The sequence below is a fragment of the Ipomoea triloba genome, chromosome 11, assembly GCF_003576645.1.
Source record: "Ipomoea triloba cultivar NCNSP0323 chromosome 11, ASM357664v1".
Taxonomy (NCBI): Eukaryota; Viridiplantae; Streptophyta; class Magnoliopsida; order Solanales; family Convolvulaceae; genus Ipomoea; species Ipomoea triloba.
Window position 1 is genome coordinate 13,574,042 of NC_044926.1, and position 25,952 is coordinate 13,599,993.

A 25,952-nucleotide genomic window follows, 5' to 3' on the forward strand; every position below is an offset into this window, starting at 1 on the left:
TATTAATCCCAATTCCAATATATACTCCATTTTTTCAAACTCAAATGAGTCTATTTTGAACATCTTCATTTGTGATTTATGGGATTTAAAAGCATTCAAATAAACTTGATTTGAATGATTTAGTCAGTTTTGTCAAAAGAAATAATGGAATGAAAGATGCAACACATAGCTACAGCACCGGCCCAGTAGATATTACACGAACATGCACGGCAGGTTAAGAAAGAGTGCAACCAACATGAAAGTTCTGTTTTATCCAAAATAGGTCCAGTTTGTCCACAATTTTATCCACAAAGTTCTGCCATCAGATCGAATTCTTTATTCACAAAATTGAATTTTATGAATTCAAGATTTGATGAATTGAAAGAGGGTGATGTACAATGACCTCAAAAGTAACATTCAACTGTAAACAACCTGCCATCAGAACATTTTTCTTGACAGGGTTAGTGTGATTGGGATGGCTGGATGGCCTAAAACTTACACCTTTACACATCAAATATGAGAAAAGTAATTAAATGTTTAGATGGTGGTGATGCAGATAAGCACTCAAACACCTGCTTTTTCACAACTTGTGGCCTCACCTGCTAGCATGTGGGAAATAATTTCCGTAGCCCATGAATCAAAGATTTTATTTCATGAATCAAAAATTGTAAGTACATATTAGGATCAAATTAAACGCTTACCATTATGCCAAAAGGTAAAGCTAGTAGCGAATGTGTAACTTTATTTTCTTGTACCGCCACCCATTTTCAAAACGCTGAATGCTGGACTTGGTCCTTTAACCCCTTTACCCAAACAATAATCTCCCAACTACCGGGTGATAGGTGGCCTTTATCGACCTCTGTCCAACTACCGGGCGATAGGTGAACTTTACCGATTTTTGCCCAATAGTATGTTACATCACATGCAAGCTATCAACATAAGAATGCTGAGTCGACCTATCATCTACCTGTTAATTAAGACCAGGCACCACCCAACTACTTTTTGACACAGGGAGTAGTATGATTTCTGACTCATCATGTAATGCTAATGTCTACTTTAATCTTTTAAATAATATGTATGATATCTTTCCTAAAAGGGTTTATAGTCATCTTCTCACTTTTTTGTCTCATGATGACATAAATCTGACTCATCAGACTCAAACTTCAGATCCACCAACTCCCTACTTAACCCCCTATAAATACACATTATTTGTGAAAGAATTAGTTATCCCAGAAAGCAACTCATTCAAGTCTACATACTCACCCAATAGCAAAGATAATTTCTTGTTATCCTTGCCAATACAAAGAAGAAAATTTTGTCAGAGATGAAGCAAAATCAGACCATCAAATCAAGAATTGAGAGCCAGGTTCCAATAAACTGGGCAGTTTTATTGAATCAAAGCTCAAGAAAATGGGCTCTTCCTGATTCTGCCACCCAATGCCATCTGTCTCTCTCTTCAAAGCCATCAAAAACAAGAAATGGTAAGACTTCTACCACCTTAAAGATAACAGACAGTGTGAAGGGCAAGCTGATACTAGGGGCGAAACTTCTCCGAGCAGGCGGTGTTCAAAAGGTGTTCAAGAAGAACTTCGGTGTTAGAGAAGGTGAAAAACTGTTGAAGGTTTCTCAATGTTGTTTATCAACAACAGCTGGTCCATTGGCTGGTTTACTTTTTGTTTCTACTGAGAAGGTTGCTTTTCTTAGTGAGAGATCAATCAGAGTCCCTTCTTCTAGTGGGAAGTCAAAGAGAATGCATTATAAGGTGTTAATCCCAATTGCTAAAATTAAAACAAGTAAGAATTTGAAGAATCCATCAGAGAAGTACGTGCAAGTAGTGACAGAAGACCATTTCGAGTTTTGGTTTATGTGGTTCCAACAGCATCAAAGAACCTTGAAATATTTGCGGGATGCAATTTCTCAATCAGCTCAATATCCATAGAAACATTCATTATGATGAAGCAAAAAAAAAATATGTTTCTTGTAAAATGTAGAACTCAAAAGCCTGTATATATGATTTGACAAATTATATTATATTGTTGAAGCAGTTCTTGAAATTTGTTAAGTATCCACATTAAACCTCTCCCAATATTAGAGGATGAGAATCTATCTGAAGTCAAAAATTGATTTTTAACTGCTGTAGTTTTGTGGTGGTTTGGTTAGGACAAGATTAAACCATGACTTGTAGAAGAAAAGGCAATCAAGTTGGCCGCCTTCAAGGTTGGTCTGCCTCCAAAAATAAATAAATAAATAAAAAGCAAGATAGAAAAGGAATTCCTAAAAGGATCGGAGCTAATCCAAAAAATCAATTCATATTGATTGGTTATGGCCCTATTTGGTAAATAATCAGCCTATCAGTCAATTTTGACTTATTTGACCACTATTAGTTGTTTGGTTAATAAGCTAACAGCCTTTTCAATTAGTTTTTTGAAAAAAGAAATTATACCAAACAGCTATCAGCTAACAGCTAATTTATCAAACAACTTTCTACAATCAGCTAATATTATCAACAAATCATGGCTCTGTTTGGTAAATGGTTGTTGGCTGTTTGGGTTAAAAGGTATGATTTGTTGATAATATTGGCTGATTGTAGAAAGTTGTTTGATAAATTAGCTGTTAGCTGATAGCTGTTTGGTATAATTTCTTTTATCAAAAAGCTAATTGAAAAGGCTGCTTTGAGTAGCCTTTTGAATTTTAGCATTTTGGAGTTAAAAAAGCTTACTAACCAAACAACTAATAGTGGTTAAATAAGCCAAAATTGGCTGATAGACTGATAATTTACCAAACAAGACCCATACCTTCTAACCCAAACAGTCAACCGTTATTTACCAAACAGGACCTATTTGAATTAAGAATGTGGGGAATTGGAAGCTCCTTCCCTGTTAAGTATCATTCCATTTTCTCAAAGCCTCTTGCTTTACTACCTAAAGGCAAATTAATTAATTAATTAAAAACTGCAAATTCTTAACCTTTTTACAAACAAAATGTTTTAGAACAGCGGTAAAAAAAGGGATTGAATAAAAATGGTTTTACTTTGTTAAAATTTGTTTGAGACCGTCTCACGGATCCTTATTCGTAAAACGCGTCAGATCAAAATAAAAATGTAATACTTATATTGGAAATGTAAGGAACAAACTATTTACCCATTCTCTGAGGATGATCTTAAACAAATACACTCCTCAACCAGAAGCTGACATTGATCAGGATTGGGACTCCCTTGCTAGAACCCTCACTGGAGGACGGAAGAAGTATTCACTGATCAACCAATGATAGGATATGCTCTTTGCAGCTGATTTGAGTTGTAAATATGTCATATTTCACTGACGAATTGGATTCCTTCAATCCATTCTCACACTCTTTCAAGAGATTTGTGTGCATTCATTTACAGGATTGGAATGAAAAAGGCGTTTTGATCTTGGCGCAACCATCTTCATTCAATCATATTAATTAAGACATTTGTGAAGCCAAGAGAGCTGAGCAAAAAGTCAAATTGCCCTTCCCTAATTTGATTTATTGCATTCTGATTGCACAGGGACTGGGGATTTAAGACTGACGGTAAGAATGTTACCGGTATATTTTGTATTATTAATCTCAATGTGAAAGTACAATAGTGAGTTCAGTCTAGTCAATGTTGCGTGTGTAATAAACAAAGTGTCTCCCCATCGTCCTACCACAAGTCTGCTACTTATACTATGGCTGCAACGGCTCTTCTTCTGGTGAGTGTAACGGACTGCTAGTAATGGTAAGCATACATTTGAGTGTTGGCTCGTAATAATGGAGAGTCGTTGGAGTAATTATCATCTCATTAATGTCTAGACTTTGCATAATTGGTGGCCATTTGTCTTCCTCCGGGTCAATGCTTGTAGTTCGGGTTCAGGTGTTGCTTGCCTGATTACTCTGTCAAAGACAATAAAGTCAAAATGAAGGTTGTTTATTCTTACAGGGTTGACCATAAGCTGCTGAAGGGTAAACATGTGAAAGATGTCACCCCCATCATGTCTCCACTTATCCCGGTCCTTGTTTCTGATGAGCCAGAAGATGATACCCCCAGGAATTGATAGGAAGCTTGCTGCTTCCTTAAAGAGACCTCACTGCAGGGTTAAAGACCATAATAGGACGAAAACCAAAATCATGGACAAAAATAGAACATTTTAAAAATTGGTACAAAAATAGAAAAAACTCATTTCCCAAATGCTTTTGTTGTCAAACCCGGTCAAATACAAATGCAAATAGGATTTCCGTATCTCAAGATACGCAAGTGAACTTGTGTTGTGTTTTTTTTTAATTTGGTCTTCGGCGACCAAGCTGGTAGCTGGCTTCTCCTTCGTTGAAGAAGCTGGATTGGTAGCCAGAGACCAAATTATTTAAAAAAAAAAAAAAAAACACACACACACACAAATAAGTGAGATTTGCCTATCTCGAGATATGCAAGTCCCATTTGCGTTTGTGTTTGACCGGGTCGGACAACAAAGGCATTTGGAAAATGAGTTTTCCTATTTTTGTACCAATTTCTAAAATGTACGTCCTATTTTTTCCATGGTTTTGGTTTTTGTCCTATTATGGTCTTTAACCCACCTATCCATTGCTCAAAAGTTGATAGGTCAGCAGCGCTCCAAAAAGATCAAACTGATCTTGCAGTTTTTCCATCTCTAGAGGATAAGCATTGCTGATCGAGCTTGGACCTGAACTATCTAGAGCCTGAAGTGGAAGTAGATCATCTTGCTAAGGAAAACTGATCTTTGACTATCCATTTGCCAAAAGGGGGAGTAATATGAGAAATTTAGATTTTTGTTTTTTGATAATGCTGCTGTGTAGGGGAGCATTAGAGTGTTTATCCCTGTTTTTGATTTGGTCGTTGGAAAATCTACTACCTTGTTGAAAGTAGATTTTATGATTGATGGTATTTTAGACAATCAGACATTTGCCCTTCATTCTGCTCCGTTTATGTTTAACGTACTGTTGAATCTAATTATTATTTTCTAATGTATTTGATATGATCTTCTTAAATTGTTTTTGGCCCTGTTTGGTAAATGAGTGTTAGCTGATTGAGTTAGAATGTATGATTAGTTGATAACATTAGCTGATTGTAGAAAGTTATTTGATAGATTAGCTGTTAGCTGATAATTTAGTATAATTTTTTTTCAAAAAGCTAATTGAAAACGCTGCTTTGAGTAGTATTTTAAATTTTAGTATTTTGAAGTTACAAAAAGTTTATTAACCAAACAACTCATAGTGATCAAATAAGTCAAAATTGACTGATAATAAGCTGATTATTTACCAAACAAGGCCTTTGTATAGCATGTAAAATAGACAGGACTAGAGTACTAAACTGATTATTCTTCAGTCTGCCTAAAAGGCATAGTAGTTACGTTGAAAGCAAAGCGAAATTTGAGTTCCTCCCTATTTTGAAACTATCTGAAATTCTTAAAAAAACAAAGCCATGTTTGTTACCTGGACATATATATACAACAGGCAAATTAAAATCTTGCCTGCTACGTTGTTGGCCATCATATTCGCCTATATACGTAATATTTCAATAACTTATCATTAATGATGACAAAATTTCTTATTCCAATTCAAATCGGATCAGAGCTTCTTTCTCTTTCGACCCTTAATCCAGATCTTAGCATAGCGTACGCATTCTAGGCTAATCAAACCAACCATGTCTCTCTCTTATATTATCAATTAATTAATTACTCATCATCTCCATCAATAAAATTGCCTTAAGAATGAGAGCGATCTCTCAATCTCAATAACTTGATCAAAATTTGTCTGTATACTTAATTTGAATGATTCAATTAGTTTTGTCTTAAGAATGAAATAAGGAAAACAAAGATGCAACACATATATAGCTACAGCCCTAGTAGATACTACAAGAACATGCATATATATGGCAGCTTAAGAAAGAGTGCAACTAACTATAATGAAATTAAATTCTGTTTTATCCAGTTTGTCCACCATTTTATCCACATCAGATCGAATTCTTTGTTCACAAAATTGAAGTCTATGAATTCAACATTTGGTGAATTGAAAGAGGGTGATGTACAATGACCTCAAAAGTAACATTCAACTGTCAACAACTTACACCTTTACACATCAAATATGAGAAAAGTATGTAAAAGTTTAGATGGTGGTGACGCAGATAAGCATTAAAACACCCTGTTTTTTCACAACTTGTGAGTGATCTCACCTGCTAGCATGTGGGAAGTTTCCCTTGCCGCATACATGAAACAAAGATTTTATTTCATGAATTGAAGATTGTATGTATATGTTTGGATCAAAACCTTACCAATAAGCCAAAACGTATAGCTAGTAATGAATACGCAACTTTATTTTCTTATATCGCCACACATTTTCAAGGCGTGAGTGCTGGACTTGACCTTTAAGCCCTTTACCCCAACAATCCCAAGTCACCGGAGATATATTTGACCTTTACTGACCTCTACTTAACAGTCCGTTACATCGCATACAAGCTATCAACATAAGAATGCTGAGTCAACCTATCATCTACTTGTTAAGATCAGGCACCACCCAACTACTTTTTGACACAGGGACTAGTATGATATCTGACTCATCATGTAAAGCTAATGTCCACTGTAATCTTTTAAATAATATGTATGATATCTTTTCTAAAAGGGTTTATATTCATCTTCTGACTTTTTTGTCTCATGATGACATAAATCTGACTCATCAGACTCAAACTTCACATCCAAAAACTCCCTATAAATACATATTGTTTGTGAAAGAATCAGTTATCCCAGAAAGCAGCTCATTCAACTCTACTCACCCTTTAGCAAAGATAATTTCTTGTTATCCTTGCCAATACAAAGAAGAAAATTTGGTCAGAGATGAAGCAAAATCAGACCATCAAATCAATAAACTGGGCAGTTTTATTGAATCAAAGCTCAAGAAAATGGGCTCTTCCTGATTCTGCCACCCAATGCCATCTGTCTCTCTCTTCAAAGCCATCAAAAACAAGAAATGGTAAGACTTCTACCTCCTTAAAGATAACAGACAGTGTGAAGGGCAAGCTGATACTAGGGGCGAAACTTCTCGGAGCAGGCGGAGTTCAAAAGGTGTTCAAGAAGAACTTCGGTGTTAGAGAAGGTGAAAAACTGTTGAAGGTTTCTCAATGTTATTTATCAACAACAGCTGGTCCATTGGCTGGTTTACTTTTTGTTTCTACTGAGAAGGTTGCTTTTCTTAGTGAGAGATCAATCAGAGTCCCTTCTTCTAGTGGGAAGTCAAAGAGAATGCATTATAAGGTGTTAATCCCAATTGCTAAAATTAAAACAGCAAATGAAAGTAAGAATTTGAAGAATCCATCAGAGAAGTACGTGCAAGTAGTGACAGAAGACCATTTCGAGTTTTGGTTTATGTGGTTCCAACAACATCAAAGAACCTTGAAATATCTGCAGGATGCAATTTCTCAATCAGCTCAGTATCCTTAAACATTCGTTATGATGAAGCAAATATATATATATATATCTTTCTTGTAAAATGTAGAACTCAAAAGCCTGTATATATGATTTGACAAATTATATTATATTGTTGAAGCAGTTCTTGAAATTTGTTAAGCATCCACATTAAAACTCTCCAAATATTAGAGGATGAGAATCTATCCGAAGTCAAAAATTGATTTTATTTTAACTGCTATAGTTTTGAGGTGGTTTGGTTAGGTCAAGATTAAACCATGACTTGTAGGAGAAAAAGCAATTAAGCTGGCTGCTGCCTGCAAGGTTGGTCTGCCTCCATAAATAAATAAATAAAAAGTATGATAGAAAAGGAATTCCTAAAAGGAGCTAATCCAAATAAGCAATTCATATTCATGGTTATGTGAATTAAGAATGTGGGGAAGCTCCTTCCGTGTTAAGTAACCCCTTCCATTTTCTCAAAGGGTCTTGCTTTACTACCCACGTCTAGAAATCTTCAAATTTCTTACCACCGTAAAATATAATGATTAGAAATTTTCAATTTCCGGTCAGAAGGAATGATTTTGAAAGAAGAGGAATCAGAAGAAACAACTTAAGAATGAAACGGTTGGAAGGAAAGACTTCATAAGTGAAGAAAAATCGAAAGAAGACCTTTGGAATCAAGTCAAGGATGCCTTAAACGTTCTATCAAGAACATTCTCCACTACCACCAAGCTACAAAAAGTCTTTAATGAAGGCTTTTCATGGAAAATCATCGTCGGAAGAAGGTCATACGAGGAAGAATACAAGAGCTATTAGACACATTGTAACTTGTTTGACACCTACAAATCTACACAGAAGACAAAATGGTGATAAGTAAGGGAAGGTTTTTGACCCAAAATGTGCTTATACACGAATAGGGAAACAGTGTCTATCCTATGGTTCACAAGTTGCACAAGTAAAGAGATTTGACAACGGATTTTCGAGGATTGTGGTAGATTTTGGACGGCTGAGTGACAAAGTGCAAATTAAAATTCAAGTTGATGCTCACCCTTCTCATCTATAATATGAAGACGCCAACATTAGAAGAAGAGGCTGAAAAAAACGATTTCTTGTCATCAAGTACTGAAAGCTATTGAGTAAAACTGCTACATTACAAAATCTAGTCTTCTAAGCTCCAAGAAAAATCTCTTTGATTCTTTAAAGGTTCAACACTCAACGAACATCATCTTTTCAAGTTGAGGAAGTTGAGAGATTATTCTAGCAATGCGACTTGATGATTGACCCTTAGCTTGTTTTGATCCCGCAGTGAAAGATAAGTCAATAGGAGTTTGTAACTATCCCCAGGATGACCCTCAGGAAGAACCTACAGGCTTGTAATTCACTTGTAATATAATGTTGTAACCCAAAATACATAGTGATAATCCTCTTTAGAGTTGGGAAAGAGTGAAGTAGGAAGTTTTTCTGAACCACTATAAATCCTTCTTCCGCTTTACATTTCATTTCTATTATTTATTCTATCCAACTAATCACATACTCTATAGTCCACACACACTTTTACATGTTAATCTCATCAAACTTAGCTACACTTATTTTGTTGGCAAGCTCTAAGAGAACTTGTTTTCCTTTTTCTTTTTTTTTTTCAATTTTTAAATTCAAGATTGCTTAAAGTTATCTTTTGAAAAGTATTTAAAAGTCTATTCAACCCCAAAGACTTTTAGTATTGCTCGGGACCAACAAGTAGCATTAGAGCAGTTATTCTAATAAATGATCTAACTAGTCTGACCATACAGAGTTAATCGTGATGATCTCTAACCATAGTTGATATCCTGTTAGTCGTTTTGTCTTACTATAACTTTGGGTACTATATAATTATATATCATGCATCCCATCAATACAGGCTTTATATAGGCATAATGGTGGAATATGAACTAACCTAAGATGTTCAATCCAACCTATTACTTAATGGGCCTAGTCCACTTGCACCACATAATTAAGGCCCACAATATATAATATATATTGTATGAGAAAAGTCTTACATGATCAACTGGTTTGGTCATCTTGACCATATCTCAACAAAATCATTTTTCAAAACCTTGCATTGTAGCTAAATATTTACAAATGCATAAGAGTATGGATCTTTATTTATGTCTAATAATTACTCTCAAGAAGACTTTGAAGAATGGATAACAAGACTTCAAATTCATATTTCATCTATACACTCTCAAATGTGGGACGTTGTGGAGGACGGATCGGACCAATCAAGATTGGGAAGATCAACATTGTGCATCTAGCCACACATGTCGAACCATTAAGTACAAGATCACAAGAGGAGGATAAGGATGAGTAAAATGATGAAGAAGAAGCACCACCTCCACCTCCAAGACCAATTAGGGTTCCAAAACCCTATGATGAATGGACAAAAGAGGACCATATTCTAACAAAGCTCGACAATGATGCCAAAAATAAGATCATGAAGACCCTTGATAAAGTTATGTTTGGAAAAGTGAATGGCACACGGCAACAATGAAGCAACTTTGGGACAAACTAATATAACTTTCTACAAGAAATGAACATATTAGGGAGAATAAAGTAAACATTGTTGTGTAAAATTTTGATTCATTTGAAATGTTACCAAGGCGAATCCATTGACCAAATGAAATAAACCAATTTTACTAATATTTTGGGTGGGTTGTCTGTGTAACAGAAGCATTATACACTACAGAAGATCAACTCCAAAATTTTGAGAGCACTACCCGAAGAATGACTATCCAAATTCACAATCATAAAAAGTTGTAAGGAGTTTTCCACCATTAATACTAAATCCTTATTTTGGGATGTCAAAGAACATGAATATGAGATGGTGAGGGGTGAGACTAGTTAGACAAGAAAGAGGCTGACATAGTGATGATGATCTGATGCTCAAATGATTATATGAATATAATTTGGAGTCATTTCCATTTTTGGTACTATTATTATTGTGGCATTGTAAATTTTAGTTCACTTCATTAATTTTTGTCACATTGCGGCCAATCTTATTTAGTCATTGCCACTTTTAGTCCACCGTTAAAATTTTCGTCCAAAACAGAGACATTTTGATCTTTTCATGCTTTGATAATCTCATTTACTCTTTGTACTCTTTGTAGTGGTTTTCCTTACAGATTTTCATCCAATGAAGAGGTCCCACGAAAGCCATGGCTTTGTAATGTGGCTCACATGACTTTCACCGGACCTCTTCAATGGATGAAAATGTGAAAGGAAAACCACTGCAAAGGGTCAAGGAGATGACCAAAGCATGAAAAAACCAAAAATACCCCTATTTTGGACGGCAATTTGACGAAAATTTTAACGGTGGACTAAAAGTGGCAAGGACTAAATAAGACTGATCACAATGTGGCAAAAATTAATAAAGTGGACTAAAATTGACAATGCTCCAATAATAGTAGGACCAAAAATGGAAATGACTCATATAATTTGTAAATGAGGCATCCTATACTATTTCATTTCTTGCAGGTAGTTCTTTTATGGCTAAATTTCATATATCACTTTTTTTTTTTTTAAACAAAGAGAATTTTATTGATAATTAAAACCTAGGGGATGAAAATCCCCGCTGATCATACAAAAGAGCCAGTTTGACCTTTATAGGTAAAGAAGTACAAGAGTGAAAAAGAGCGGGCGAGCTACTGTTAAGTCCTTCTGAAGCAAGTGCGTCAGCCACCTGGTTGGCCTCCCTATAGATATGTGTCAGGGTTGAACCCCACAAAGAAAGGCAAGAACGGATGTACTGAACTGCTTCCATTATCTTCCAAGGATATCAATTCATTAATAAATTTTAGTGCCCAATAGTACTTGAGTACGTGTAATCATACATGCAATTACAGCATCTTATCAATAATGTTCAAATCCTAATATACAAATGTATGTTCATATAAATTATGTTACTACATAAAATGATATTTGTTCCAAGAACAGTGAATTAATGTTATAATGGTTAAAATAACATCAATTACTATATCAACCTCCGAATAAAGGTAGAGGTGCCTTGTCAACATCATGGGAAGGTGGCCTCGGCCAACCTCCGAGGCTCTGAGGTCCAAATCTAAATGACCAAACCTCTCAAGATATTTCTAAATTTGGACCTTGAGAGCTATGGTTGACAACTATATATGGGTATCATTAAAAAATATTTAAAACATTTTAATGATAGTCATGGTTGTCACAAAGATAATCAGCGCCTATTCAACATAGGCGGCAATTGCCGACTGTCCAATTATTGGTTGTTTTTTATTGTTTAATTTTTTAAAAAAAATATTTGTATTCACTTCAGCATAAAATGTTAACTGTCTAAGTATAAAATGTTCATGTGTCAGTCAAATTAATAGTAACATGTTGAATAGGTCGCAACAAGCTTAATATCACTTTTTTTTTAACAGTTTAAGAGGCTTAGATTGATTTTTTTTTTTTTTTCAATTAGCTAGGGAACTTAATTGCACTATTATCTTGATTAGGGATTTATTTGACAAATTTTCCTACAAAATATGTTACTTAAGATGATGTGTTTCGACAATAATAAACTAATGTTCAAATAGTTAAAATGACATGAATTACTGTATCAATATATGAAACTTGAAGATATCTTTATCTGGATATATAGAATTGATATGATATGATGCTAACAGGTCCAGTTTGTCGGCCATATCATGTTATAAAGTTGTGCAATCAGAAATCTTTGATCACAGATTTGAAGTTTATGAATTCAAGATTTGGGGATGGAGGGTGATAGACATTGACCTCAAAAGTAACATTCAACCGAGTCGGCCATACAGGCACCAGGCTTCATGTAACTTGTGCCTTTACACATCAAATATGAGAAAAAGTAAAGTTTTGATGGATAGATGGTGGTGATAAATGCATTGGCGGGATTCAAACTCGTGACCTGGCTCTTTAATCGCTTCTTAGATAAGGACTTACGACTACTTCAAAAGCTATATAGCTAATAACGAAAACATAACTTTATTTCCTTATACCGTCACACATTTTCTAAATTCTGAACGACTCTTTAAGCTCTTTATCCCACAGATAAGCATTCAAACATATATACATATGCTTCTTCAAAACATGTGAGCAGCATGTGGGAAATTTCCCTTGCCCATTACAAAGAAGCAAAGATTTGGTTTCATGAAGATGAGATCGTAGTAGGTTACATCAGAAAGCACTATATATATGCATATATGCCACCGAAAAAGTTGCACTAACAATACACATGCAACCTATCAGCATATATATATAAAGATTAAAGGCTGACTCATCATATCATTATATCTCCTCCTACTTATTTAGACTACATTTTGACTCAGAGAACAATATGATTTAAAAATTTACAAATAAAATGCTATCATCTTATCATATCTCTAATTTCTAAAAGGATTTAGAATGTTATCTTGTAATCTTTTTGGCTCATATCATGATGACCTAAATCTGACTCACCCGCCATACTCAAACTTAAAATCCACCAACTACCTAACTTCCCTATAAATAATACATATTTACCTCATTCCAATCTACTCACCCTTTACCAAAGATAATTTCTTAATTATTTTAATTATATTTCTGATAGGATAGATAGAAGAAAAAAGTCAAGAGGAGATGAAGCAAAATCAGATGAAATCAAGAATAGGAGAGGATTTGGTTGCTATATACTACTGGGCAATTTTATTGAATCAGAGATCAAGAAAAAGGGCTCTTCCTCACTCTGCCACCCAATGCCATCTCTCTCCTTCTTCAAAACTAAGAAATGGTAAGATTACCTCTTTCAAAAATCTTTACTTCGTTTAAAAAAATCAAATAGAAAGATGTCTGAGTGATGAAGTGTTATGAAAATGTAGGTAAAACAAATTCTTCAGTTAGCAAGATTAACAAAACTGGAGAAAAGGTGGACTCTTTTGCAAAAGGCATCAGAGAGCATGGTTAGTATAGTATATATTCAAACTAACTTAACACTCTAGCTGCAACAAACTATATATTATAAATTATTAATAATTACTAATTAGTTGATTTCTATGGTCCAGTGAGACTAAGGCCAAAGATAACAGACACTGTGAAGGGCAAGCTGATCCTTGGGGCAAAACTTCTCCAAGCTGGTGGCGTCCAAAAGGTGTTCAATAAGAACTTCATCAGTACTGTTAGAGACGGCGAAAAGCTATTGAAGGCATCTCAATGTTATTTATCAATAACATCTGGTCCAATTCCTGGCCTGCTCTTTGTTTCTACACATAAACTTGCCTTTCTTAGTGAGAGATCAATCAAAATCCCGTCTTCAACTGGAAAGTCCATGAGAATGCATTATAAGGTATCAATCCCAATTGCAAAAATTAAGAGAGCAAATGAAAGTGAGAATTTGAAGAATCCATCAGAGAAGTACATACAAGTAGTCACAGAAGACCATTTTGAGATCTGGTTTATGGGGTTCCTATATCATCAAAGAACCTTGATATACCTCCAGGATGCAATTTCTCAAGCTCAGTAACCTTAGAATATCCATTATGATCAGGAACAAATTATTCTTTCATTATAGATTGTAAACAAAGTTGTAGAACCCAAAAATCTGTATATATATATGATCTGAGTAATTGTTTAAACTGTTCAGGAAATTTATTGAGCATCCTCATTAAAACTGACCAATTCTGTGACCTTATGAGACAATAAGACTGCCTAGTCAAATAACCTGTTATAACTGCTGCAGTTTTGTATTCATACTTTCATAGTAAAAAATATCTCTAACAGCTTTTCTTCACATGTGGCTAAATCACATTGGTAAAAAATTAAAAATAGAATTTACAAGACGATTTATCTTCCTCCTGATTGCTTGCATAATGCATAATAATTTGGGTTATTAAGTAAACGGACTAGCCCACCAATACATTGAAATTCAAAACTAAACATTTAAAATATATAAAAAAAAATTAAAATAAAAATTGCACATTTCAGTCCCTAAGTTATCATTAGCGTAACTTAGGGACGAAAAGTGAGTATAATCAAACAAATTCTACAACTATATCTTATAACTTAGGGATGAAAAATACAATTTTCCCTTAAAAAACAATGTTTTTGTATATTAATGTTAATATAAATTACTAGTGAGAGGATAATTGGGCACGATACCCAACCCGTCAAAGGCAGTTAAGGCAGTCAAACAGTAACAGCCATGAGATGGAACGCTGCAAGAGCCCGCACACTCATTTGTAACACTGCCTCATCAAAGAGCAATTATGGGGAAAAGCGCACAGCAATTACTAAAGAGTTTTGACACTTATGGAGGGGAGCCGTTGCACTTACTAGGAGGCTATTAGTGCCTATTATGGAAGTCGTTATCAGTGTACAGTATAAAAGTTGAGCACATGTAACAAGTAGGGGGACACTTTTGATTCTCATACTCAGAACATACACAAGCAATACAACTATGTTTACTATTATTTTCCAAATATATTATCCGAGAAAACGGGTCGAGCTAACCAGGTGTCGTGCTCTGCTTCATCAAGGAAGGGAAGTAGAGATTAGGGGGATCCCGTTTGGTCCTCTTGCATCATTTAACCCCGCTGACTCATCCGGTTAGCGTGATTCTGAACCAAGCCGAAGAGATGGGGATAATAAAATTCCCAAAGGGTAGGAATGCATGAAAGTTTCCCGTAAGGTAAACCAAACCAAGTACTCTCAGTTTCACCGACAAGTTGGCCACAACACTAACGAGTGTCACGTTCTGAAGAGACAGATAGAGGAGCTCATTCAGAGGGGATACTTTACTCAGTCTGTAAAGTGTCTAGGGCAACAACAGCACCAGCACCAACAATAGGGTCAACCCAAAAAATTATGGCTAAAGGACAAGGGCCCCGAGCCATCCACATAGAAAAAGAGAAGGTACGACCAGATCGTGGTAGAAGGAGACAAGGAATTAGAGGAGGAGCTCGCACTGCACAAAAAGCAAGTCATCCGCTAAAAATTTGAAGATCAACAATAGACTAATGTAACTATTGATCATGGTCCGCCCTGATCAACCTTGTTGAATAAAACTTTACCAAATTTATTTTAATTATCGGAGTCCTTTGTGTTTGTAGAATGGGGAAGCCGAGGTCGTGTCCCTCACGACCTCACCCACCATGGCTAAGGCACCTCGGCCAGGAAAAAAGGGAAGAGGATGAGGCTGTGTACTCGACCTCATTTGACTAAGGCATGTCTTCATCACAAAAAAAATAAAAATAAAAATAAAAATAAAAACAACCTCGCAAACTCTATTCTCTAAGGGCGAGCATGGATCCGTTCCCGCTAATTACCTGACGGAAGGGTATTTTCTTGGCTAAGGCTGTGACTTGATTACGGAAACGCCAGATATTTCCTAAGGGCTGGCATGGGATCTGACCCCGCTAGCTACCAGACAGAATGGCCTTTTCTTGCCCAAGCCCGCAACTTGATTACGAAAATGCTGTCCCTTAAGGACCGGTATAGGGTCCGACCCCGTTGACTACCCTACGAAAGAGTTAGACCTTTGACTGAGCCCACGGGGGGCCAAAGTGAACCAGTGAGCTATCAAAAAATAAATAAAATAGATAAAAAAAATTAGAAATCCATATGGCCGAGGCAGCGCCCCAGCCACCTTGGCTGAGGTCACTCTTCAGCCATGGCCAAGGCCTGTCCTCGACTGGTTCGATCATTTCGTCGATCCTGGGTCAAAAAAAATTTCTAGCCTGCGTCTTTTTGCTCATAACTTGCGGGCAGGGGGCTAGTGACGAATTATTTGACAAAAAACAACATTTTATTACTCCTTAACTGACTGCACTGCACTCGCAACTCGGGAGCAGGGGGCCATGATAGGATAATTCGACACGGTACCTGACCCGTCAAAGGCAATTAAGGTAGTCAAACAGTAACATCCAAGAGCAGAGCAAGTGGAGTGTTGCAATAGCACGCACACTTATTTATAGCACCGCCTCATCAAAGAGCATACAGTTATAGAGGAGAACACATAGAATGGAGGGGAGCCGTTGCACTTATTAGGGGAGGCCGTTAGTGCACATTATGGTAGTCGTTACCGTTTTATAGCATAAATGTAACAAGTAGGGCGACACTTTTGATTTTCATACTCAGAACACACAAGCAATACAAATCTATTTACTATTATTTTCCAAATATATTATCCGGTAACTTATTTACCGTCAACTAATTTGCTAAACCATTATAGACACCCATACATATTTCACCTCTAAATGTAACACTGCTTTATTGAATACATATATTCCATATTAACTAATGGTGGAATCAATTAATTCACAATAGTTTATGACAACAAAGAAAAATTTCTATCTTAATTAATGAGAGAGAGTGACTAATAGGAAGTGATAATCGTAGGCGTTAAAAGCATTATCCATATTATAAGTTGATAATAAATGAACAAGCTAAGGGAAAAATGCAATTAGTCCTTCTAACTTTTGAGGCTAAGTGTCATTGTTTCCCCAGTTGATGAGTTGATGATATGATGTAGTGTATCAATTACGTATCTTGTTGGAGCCAGCCATTATTACATGGCACCCATTAGCTGTTGTTATTGGGAATTTCTTTTGACTCTGCTCTCCATTTCTTCATCTGAGTTTTTGTTAGATGAGAGAAATATTAGGCCGTTTTAACATCACTTCAGGACTGCTTGCATTTATGCTTCAGCTCTGATCTTGGGCCTGCTTTTAATTCCTCAATCTCCTAGATGGCTGGTAAGTTGAATGAAATATTTACCCAAATGCAACTCTAGAGTTCTTTTTTTCATGTAAGTATGTGTGTTACAGATGATATATTCAAGATTTGAAGAAAAGGCATTGGTTTACTTGAAACAACTTTGACATAGATATGAACTGCATATTTTTTTTGCCTAACGAGGAAACCGCAATCACTATCTTGCGACCCTAGCCAGCAAAGGGCAGGTAAAGCAGCTTAGGTTGGTTGTCCATAACTGACTGGCTCAAATCAAGAAGGTCAATAGGTCACTCCCACTAAAAGTTAACTTGAAATTTTGGGGTTACAAAGTCAACCGTACGACCAACTTGACTGAAGTTACCCTATATGAATTGCATTTTGATGGTTCCAGGGTTATGATTCATTGTCTAGAAGGTAGTCTTGTCTCTGATGATTATGGTGGTACATAATCTTTTAATCAAGAAAATCTAAATTCCTTTTTCCTCTCCTGTTTTTTAATTTTTCTAATTAATAATTGATATGCTGATGTTTTTGGTTTTTGAATTGAATTCTATGATTCTAAATTTAGATTTTAATGTATGATGAATTTTGTTGGTGAACAAAGTAGCTGTGGCAACTGGGAATACTTTCAATGTTCCTTGTTTTTGCTTTAATACCATTGTATCTGTGGAAATGTCGGCACAGGAGTTCTGGGTTCCCCAATGAACATAAAAGAAGAAACTCAGGTAAGTTTTATGATTTAAGAAAAAACAATTTGTGTTTTTAACTGTGGATCAAGTTGATGTTCCTAAAATTTCAGCTGCTCAACTTGGGTGCTTATTATGGTACAAGTAACGGGTGTGGTGTTTAGAACTTTAGAAGCAGGTGTTTTGTTTCGTCTCATTTCTTTTCTCTTCTCCACCTTCCACCTATTCCCTTAATTTCTAGTGCGAATCTGACTCTGTTCTTTTCTTTTTTTTCACCAATAAACTATGACAAGAACCAATTATTGAAGGATGGCAACAGTTGGTGTAGAGAGGATTCTCTGCAATTTTAGATTGTGTTGTTAGGAATAAATGTAAATTAGATTTTGATGAAACATTCTTTCTAATAGCTATATTGGAAGATGAGTAGATGACTTAAGAAGTTGTCTAACTTAGGGGGAATGACAAGAAGCCAACTATTCAGAGGAAATTTCAAACCCCAGCATATGACTATATGATGTTGTATTCACACTATCAAGTGGATGAAAACGTAATTGATACATTACTCGAATAGTGTTACTGCTATAGCGATTAGAATTGTGCTACTGCTACAGTACTCGAATAGTGCTACCCCTTCGGTACTCAAGAGGTGCTAGTGCTACAGTACTGGAAACATTCTACAGTAGCAATGAAAAATCGCTGAGCTAAAAGTGACTCAATGAGAGGTAAACTAATAAGAAGTTATTAGGAAGAAGTTACGAGAAGTCACAAGGAGTTTAGCAAAAATTCAAGTCAGGAGAATCTCTACAAAGTTAGTTTTGATGATTTCATCGTTTACCTAAGATTAACCAAGAAATTGTTTATACATTTTGGAATGCAAAAGATGTCTCACATGACAAAAGGAAGGGATGGGGTTACCCTGCAAGATATGGTATTTGATTTTAAAGAGATATGGATGTCTTTTATGTCGCACTCTTTGGTTCATTTTTTCATTGCATATATTATGTTTGATCAAAAAGACTAAGAGAGGTTTTAAATAGATTGTATTTTTGTTGTACTACTAGACTAGATAGTAATATTGTTCCACAACATATATGCTTTTGCTGCCCTGCTCTCATTGAACTGATATAACTTCTGTAGGGAATGTGCTGGTTGGATTTGCTTCATCTCACAATTTTAGTTTTATGTCAACTAAAATGTCCAAATTAAACTTCACTAGGCAATGTGCTGTTCCACTTTCTTGTCTTCTCAAATTAATCTTCACTTTCTGTGAGGCTGAAAAAATGGTGCCAACAGCCCATGCCTAGACATTTGACCACTATTAGTTATTTGACTTGATTAAACAATCAATATAAGTGTTTGATTAATTAGTTTTTTGTAACAACTTATTGCTCCAAAACGCTAAAATTCAAAAAGCTGTTCAAAGTAACTTTTTCGATTAGTTTTTTTAGAAAGTCATTTTGCATGTAATCAACTATCAGCTAACATTTAATTTACCAAACATCTGTCTACAATCAGTTAATACTATCAACTAATCAAACTCACTCACTAACTCAATCAGCTAACAGTTATTACCAAACAGCCGAAAAATTTAATTTGTTTCTCATATTGCTTCAAGGCCCCATGTGGTTGAATTGGTTTATCTAATAAATTACATATATAGCTTCTCACTTTCTCATAATAAATTATTGCTAAAATAATCTTTTTTTAATGCATTGAGAACCAATGATTGCTGTCCAGCAGGCAGCAACTTAACTTTGTCATAGATTAAGCATCCTATCCTGCGAAAAACATTGATTGTTTCCTTTCTACAGGCTTGCTAAATTGGGCTTTCTATTGTGTGTTAATTTCTTCATATATGGGAGTAACATCGGACAAAAGATTTCAAACGGAGAGCGAAGAGCAAAGAGAGAGGAAAAGTATATTGGAAGAAGGTGAGATTTGTCTTTATTTTCTCCAAAAAATGCGGATCCCACAAAAAACTCACTTTAGTACAATTATTTTCTCTTTCCTCTCTTCTCTCCCATATCCCCCTCTGCACACAAAAAAAATCATCTTCTCTCCCCTCAATCAAAAAAAAAAAAAAAACCTCCTTAAACCATTTTTGGGCATGCTCTGCAATTCATCTTATCTTTATGCTCTGTATGTATGTGCTTCGTTAATTTTTATGTGAATATTAATGTTACAAAATTGTTCCATCCCATTGATAATTTGCTTTTTTTCTTTTTCTCTTTTTTTCTTGCAGGATTGCCATGAAAGGCAAAGGTTAATATATCCTCTAAAGCCTTAAACTTTGAGTTGAGTAATTTCTAACTTTTAATTTTTTGAGTTTCAACCAATTGTAAATTTTAAGTTGAGTAATACTACACATACTTCCACTTTCTACTCCCTACTTACATGACATACTTTAATTCATTCAAAAAAAATTGTGAGCCACAATTTTTATTATTTTCTTTTCTTCTCCATCTAATAAAATCAAGAAATGTAACAATATTTTTATTCCTTTGAAATCCTTTTATCATTTTCCTTTTAGGGTGTGTTTGGTAACCCGTAAAATGACTTCCGAGTTTTCTGTGTTTGGGAATGTCCGGAAAATGTGATGTTTTCCGTTGACCAAGGAAAATCAGTTCATTTTTCCGAAAAATGACTTACGAAATTTTTTTTCCGTAAGTCATTTTACGGAATCGCCAGAATAGCTGTTTCCCATGTTTTCAACAAAAACCAAGTCATATCACCCATGACCATGGACCAAGGAGGTGGGGAAACCGCCGGGAACCTTTGCTACATTTTTTATTTTATTTTTATTTTTTATTTTATTTTATAAATTCTATTTTTTTTTATTAAATACCATTATTTTAATAATTAGTATATTTTTTTTATATTTTAAATAAAACAATTACAATGTTTAATTATACAATTCTATCCATTTTCCAGAAAATCAACCAAACACACAAAGACAGTTTTTCATAATACATCCAAACACTGGAAATGAAACTGTTTTCCGGAAAATGACTCATTTTCCTGCTTTCTAAACGGACCCTTAAGTTAGGCATACCAAAGTGCCATTTTTTTTTCACATTTTTTATGGCATTTTCAATAATAATAATTGCTTTGCTTTCCGCAGAGAGGGAGTCCCTAAACATCATTTCAAGCACATCAGGCAAGAAAAATTGTGTTGCCTAGAATCTGATTTCTCATCTTTACATCAACCTACAAAATGGTAACGACCCATACCCAATTCCTTACATCTGTTCAACTCATCACCATCCAAATCATCTTCAAATCCAAAGAGCCTCATCGATTTCGTCAGACTTTTCAACCAAAGATATATTTCCTCCTTCAAGGGATGCCTTCTATCCTTAACCATGAATACATGAACCTGGCTCTCTATTTCGATCCAACTGCAACCGGGCTGCTTAACAACACCGCGCTGTCTCATTAGTTTACGTACTCCTGCAACATCTTTCCAGCGCCCGAGCTCAGCATACATGTTTGAGAGAAGAACGTAAGGACCCGAGTTTTCAGGATCAACCTCCAAAAGCTTCTCGGCTACATGCTTACCCAACTCCATATCACCATGAGTTTTACAAGCAGAAAGCAAAGATCCCCATACAACACCGTCGGGGGGTATTGGCATTGATTCTATCAAATTCCTTGCTTCGTCTAGGCAACCGGCTCTACCAAGTATATCCACCATGCATGTGTAATGGTCTTTCAAAGGTTCCAAATCATATTCCCTCATAGAATAAAAATATTGGCGTCCCTCCTCAACTAGCCCCGCATGGCTACATGCACAAAGAACTCCAATCATAGTAACATGATCTGGCTTCTCCCCGGCTATCAACATATCCTTGAACATTTCAAGAGCTTCGATTGCTTGCCCATTTTGGGCAAGCCCTACTATTATTGCATTCCAGGAAACCCAATCTCGGTCAATCATATTTTTGAAAACCTGCCTACCATCTTCAACTGACCCGCACTTCATATACATATCTATTAGAGCATTACCCACAAAAACATCAGACTCTGGTCCATGCTGGAATTGAAAACCGTGTTTCAAAACATGGGCATGAGCTTGCCTGCCAAGCCTCAGATCAGACAGATTTGAGCATGCATTTAGAAGGTTCCCAAAGGTATAATGAGTTGGCCAAACTGACTCCCGTTTTAACATAAGAAATAGCTCTAGTGCCTCCTCATTTTCCCCATTTTGGGTGTATCCAGCTATAAGGGCATTCCAAGACACCACATTCTTTTCCATCATCCCAGTAAACATTTCTCTAGCGGCCTTCACACTTGCAGCCCTTGCATAACCACTTACCATAGAGGTATGAGAGACCACACTCCTTACAGGCATGCAATCAAAGATTTGTCTTGCCTCAAAAACCCTGCCACACTTTGCATACATATCCACCAAAGCATTGCTTATGATAAGGTCATCTCTAAACTTATGAAACTTCATAACTCGGCCATGAACTTCACGGCCTTCTCTAACTAAGGCTAAGCTTGCACAAGCACTTATGGCGCTTGCTAAGGTCACCTCATCTGGTTCAAACCCATAGTGCATCATCATAACAAAAATCTCAAGTGCTCTACTAGCTGGCCCGTTTTGCTCATAACATGTGATCAAACTATTCCATGACACCACATTGCGGTCCCTCATATCATCAAAAACCTTTTGAGCACACTCCACATTTCCACATTTGGAGTACATATCAATAAGTGCAGATCCCATGTAAACATCAGATGAGTATTTTGACTTGGCCACAGAACCATGAACTTGAGTACCCATTGTCAAGTCCCTAAGTCCAGCACAAGCACTAAGTGCGCTGCCATAAGAGTACTCATTCAACAGAAAGTCTTCCCTGTGCATTCTCACAAAATATTTCATGGATATATCAAACATTTCACACTGCGCAAAGCTCGAAACCATCAAGTTCCATGAGCACTGGTCAGGCTCCAGCATCGAGGAAAACAGCTCCTCAGCCTCATCAAGAAGTCCAGATGCTGTAAATGCATTGATCATCGAGTTCCATGTAAAGGTGTTCTTCTCACGCATTTGATCAAACACCTTCCGAGCGTCTAGTAACCGCCAACATTTCCCGTATGCATCTATGAGCCGATTGTTGATGAAGACCTCGCCGCTGAAATGATTCTTCAGGACCCTCCCGTGCACTGAACGCACGGCCAATGATGATCTGGTACTGATGCAAGAACCCAAGAACTCCGCCAAGAGTGTCGAGTTCTGGTAGAAAATATTGGCGGTGAGGATTTGTTTGAGAAACAAAGCATTCTTTCTGGCCATTCAACATGAAACTGAAAGAGCATTTTTGGTTTAGAACATCAGAGATCGAGGTTCAACAATGGAAGCTGCCGTTGAAGGTAACAAATGGAGTGGCACTCTCACCAAGTTCACAGAATATGTTATGCTCCGCAGTCTGCAGCATGTATCATTTATATTTTGTGAGAAGCGGTAGTTCATACTTCATAACACATTTCTTTATTTATTTTTAAAAAATAATCAAATATGTTATAAATATATTATTATTATGGACATTATGGCTATTCAATATGTAACGATCATCATTATTATATGTATATTATATATATGATGTATTCCCCTAATCCCCTTTGTAATTAGAATGGATGAATGAAAAATGATCACTTGTTTTCTACTCTCTCTGTACTTATATCTTCATGCTTATTCTACTTTAACCATATTATATGCAAGATCACTACATACAACGGTAATTTTTATAAAAAAAATTTTATATACCTAAAATCGCATATGTTCATATTTTTTTATGTTTTTCTGAATCTGTGATTTTTTGATCATATGAATATGCGTACTTCCTGATAGTATATATCTGCATCAAAGGTATATAATCTGTGAACTTATATATGTTGTTATCATCAATACATTCAGATAGAAGGAATTTTTTTTGAAATACACAATATACATGTATTTGTATACAGCACGAATTCTTCGAAATACAAAAATAAAGAGACAAATTCGTGTGCATATACAATAATTTCTTTTCCACTCCCATATATATTTTTTTCGAAATACAAAATAAAAAAATAAAAAAAAAAAAAACAAACAAACAAACAAACCTGCTTATTTTCGATCTCTGACCGGCGATGGCACGGAGGCGAGCGGTGGTGGCTCCGGCTGGCTTCTTCCTACGCCGGCGGCTCATCCCAGCGGTGAAGTGGCATCCTCGCCGATTCTCTCGCTGGTTGCGATCCGGGTTGCAGCAGTCCACGGCGGCTCCGGGTGGTGGCGGTTCTCTGCGGTCCCCGGTGACCCCTCGCCGATGTCCTGCTCGCCTCGAAGGGAGATCGACGGCGACGCTACTGCTGCAACGGAGAGTCCCAATGACTTGCGACCGTCACTACGACGACTGCGCGCCCCTGGTCTTCATATGTTTTGATAACCTAAACTAAACATCAATCATTATTCTCTGGACCATACTATTAAATAATGCACATTCAATATAAAAATAATGTATATTCAGTATAAAAATAATGTACATTATATTCGGGGAATGTACATTATTTGTGTATTGAATGTACATTATTTTTATAATATAAAAATAATGTATATTTAATACATTAAAAATATACATTTAATTATGTTCCACGTAGCTGTGTGGACCACCATACAATAATTTGCCACTAAACATACTCTTTTAATTGATTTGGGCCTGGGTTTTGGGCCATATGGCCCATAAGTTATTATTTTTATTGAGCTTTGCCTGGTCCAATTCAGCCAACAATATTAAAACAAAAATGAGCTTTATTTATTTAAAGTATTATGGACTTGTTTTAATTTTTGGATCGTTTTTTACTCCAAAATATTGATTTTGTGGCCCAATCTTTATTCTCTTCAAGAATTTCTGTAAAATAATAAAATATTTCTAGTGTTTTTTTCGAGACCTGGGATTATTAATTGAAAAATTGGGCATATTATGATTCTTAGGCTCCATTCATAGATTACAATGATGAATTATTTTGTTAGGCAAATTAAATTGAAGTCTATTTCAGTTATTAAATTTTAGGCTAATTTAATTTGGGTTTAAATATAATTTTTGGGTCCTTTTGTTTTGCTAGCTTTAAAAAGCTCGACCCATTTGTTTTTAGAGTTGGGCTCAATTCTTTTATTTTTGGATTAACCCAAATTCTTAAAATCTTCTTCCATCATTTGGGACTATGTTTAAATAAAGGTAAACCCTCGTTTTTAGCTCACAATTGCATAATTTCAATCCTCTTGTCCAAATTTGAGATATTTGCTCAAATTTGTTTTAATTTCTGACTATGTGAACCATCATTTATATTCTCGTTGCCTCGTTGCTCATAATTATAGGCCATGAAGTAGGCATGACCACGGTTCGGTTCCGTTCCGAACCGGCGGTTCCCGGTTCCGAAATTGGACGAACCGGAACCGAACCTTACGGGTACGGTTCCAAGTACGGTTTGGAACCGGCGGTTCCGGTTCGAACCAGATTTTTCTTTTAAAAAAAAATTTGTAATTTTTTTAATTTTTAAAATTGTCCAAATTCAACAATTAATATTTTTGTAGAAAAATTTTCATTCTAAAATGTTTTTAAAATAGTTATATTAAATATTTAAACTTCAAAGTTAAACTATATTTAAAAAAATTGTTATAGTTGAATTTTAAAATGTTATTTAATGTTTAAACATTAATCAAATAATAATTAAACTTTAACTAAATAATAAATAATAATTAAATTTTTTTTTTATATTTTCCGGTTTGGGTCCGGTTCCGGTTCCAAACCTTAAGGGAACCAGAACCGGAACCGTATAGGTTCCGGTTCTTAACCAGAACCGGAACCGTCCGTACGGTTCCGGTTCCGGTCCGGTTCCAACAGTACACAGTTCGGTTCAAACCGGGTTCGAACCGAACCGTGGTCATCCCTACCATGAAGTGAGTTTCTAGAATATATTGACAAGGATTGGTAACTTAACTCTCATACCACAAAACATGACATGGTCTTGTTCGGTTGCAATTGATGTTGCTAAAACTTAATTTATCCTTGTAATAACAATCCCTGAAGGATTCCTTTTCTAAAGACACAATTTAACTGCCTACAAGTTTTAAAGATTTTTTTGTGTCTGAATCTAATAA

General features: G+C 35.7%; 3 protein-coding genes across 5 annotated transcripts; 2 read left to right on the forward strand and 1 right to left on the reverse strand.

The window, feature by feature from the left end:
* Positions 1 to 1,216: 1,216 nt before the first annotated feature.
* LOC115996340 (GEM-like protein 4) lies at positions 1,217 to 7,545 on the forward strand. The gene is made up of 2 exons (XM_031235547.1): positions 1,217 to 1,389; positions 6,890 to 7,545. The coding sequence occupies exons 1-2, from the start codon at positions 1,304 to 1,306 to the stop codon at positions 7,425 to 7,427; spliced, it is 624 nt and encodes a 207-aa protein (XP_031091407.1). The 5' UTR covers positions 1,217 to 1,303; the 3' UTR covers positions 7,428 to 7,545.
* Positions 7,546 to 12,968: 5,423 nt separating this feature from the next.
* LOC115997304 (GEM-like protein 4) lies at positions 12,969 to 14,077 on the forward strand. Its single transcript, XM_031236840.1, has 3 exons — positions 12,969 to 13,185; positions 13,274 to 13,354; positions 13,457 to 14,077. Exons 1-3 carry the CDS (start codon positions 13,035 to 13,037, stop codon positions 13,912 to 13,914), a joined length of 690 nt encoding a protein of 229 aa, XP_031092700.1. The 5' UTR covers positions 12,969 to 13,034; the 3' UTR covers positions 13,915 to 14,077.
* Positions 14,078 to 20,744: 6,667 nt separating this feature from the next.
* Positions 20,745 to 24,238, reverse strand: LOC115996767 (pentatricopeptide repeat-containing protein At2g13600). 3 transcript variants are annotated; one of them, XM_031236168.1, is made up of 2 exons: positions 23,918 to 24,238; positions 20,745 to 23,048 (listed from the first exon to the last, which is right to left on the reverse strand). In XM_031236168.1, the coding sequence occupies exon 2, from the start codon at positions 22,860 to 22,862 to the stop codon at positions 21,012 to 21,014; it is 1,851 nt and encodes a 616-aa protein (XP_031092028.1). In that variant the 5' UTR covers positions 22,863 to 23,048; positions 23,918 to 24,238; the 3' UTR covers positions 20,745 to 21,011. The 3 variants fall into 3 exon arrangements, with proteins under 3 accessions (XP_031092028.1, XP_031092026.1, XP_031092027.1); XM_031236166.1 differs by having other exon boundaries at positions 20,745 to 23,119; XM_031236167.1 differs by having other exon boundaries at positions 20,745 to 23,241.
* Between the last annotated feature and the right edge of the window lie 1,714 nt (positions 24,239 to 25,952).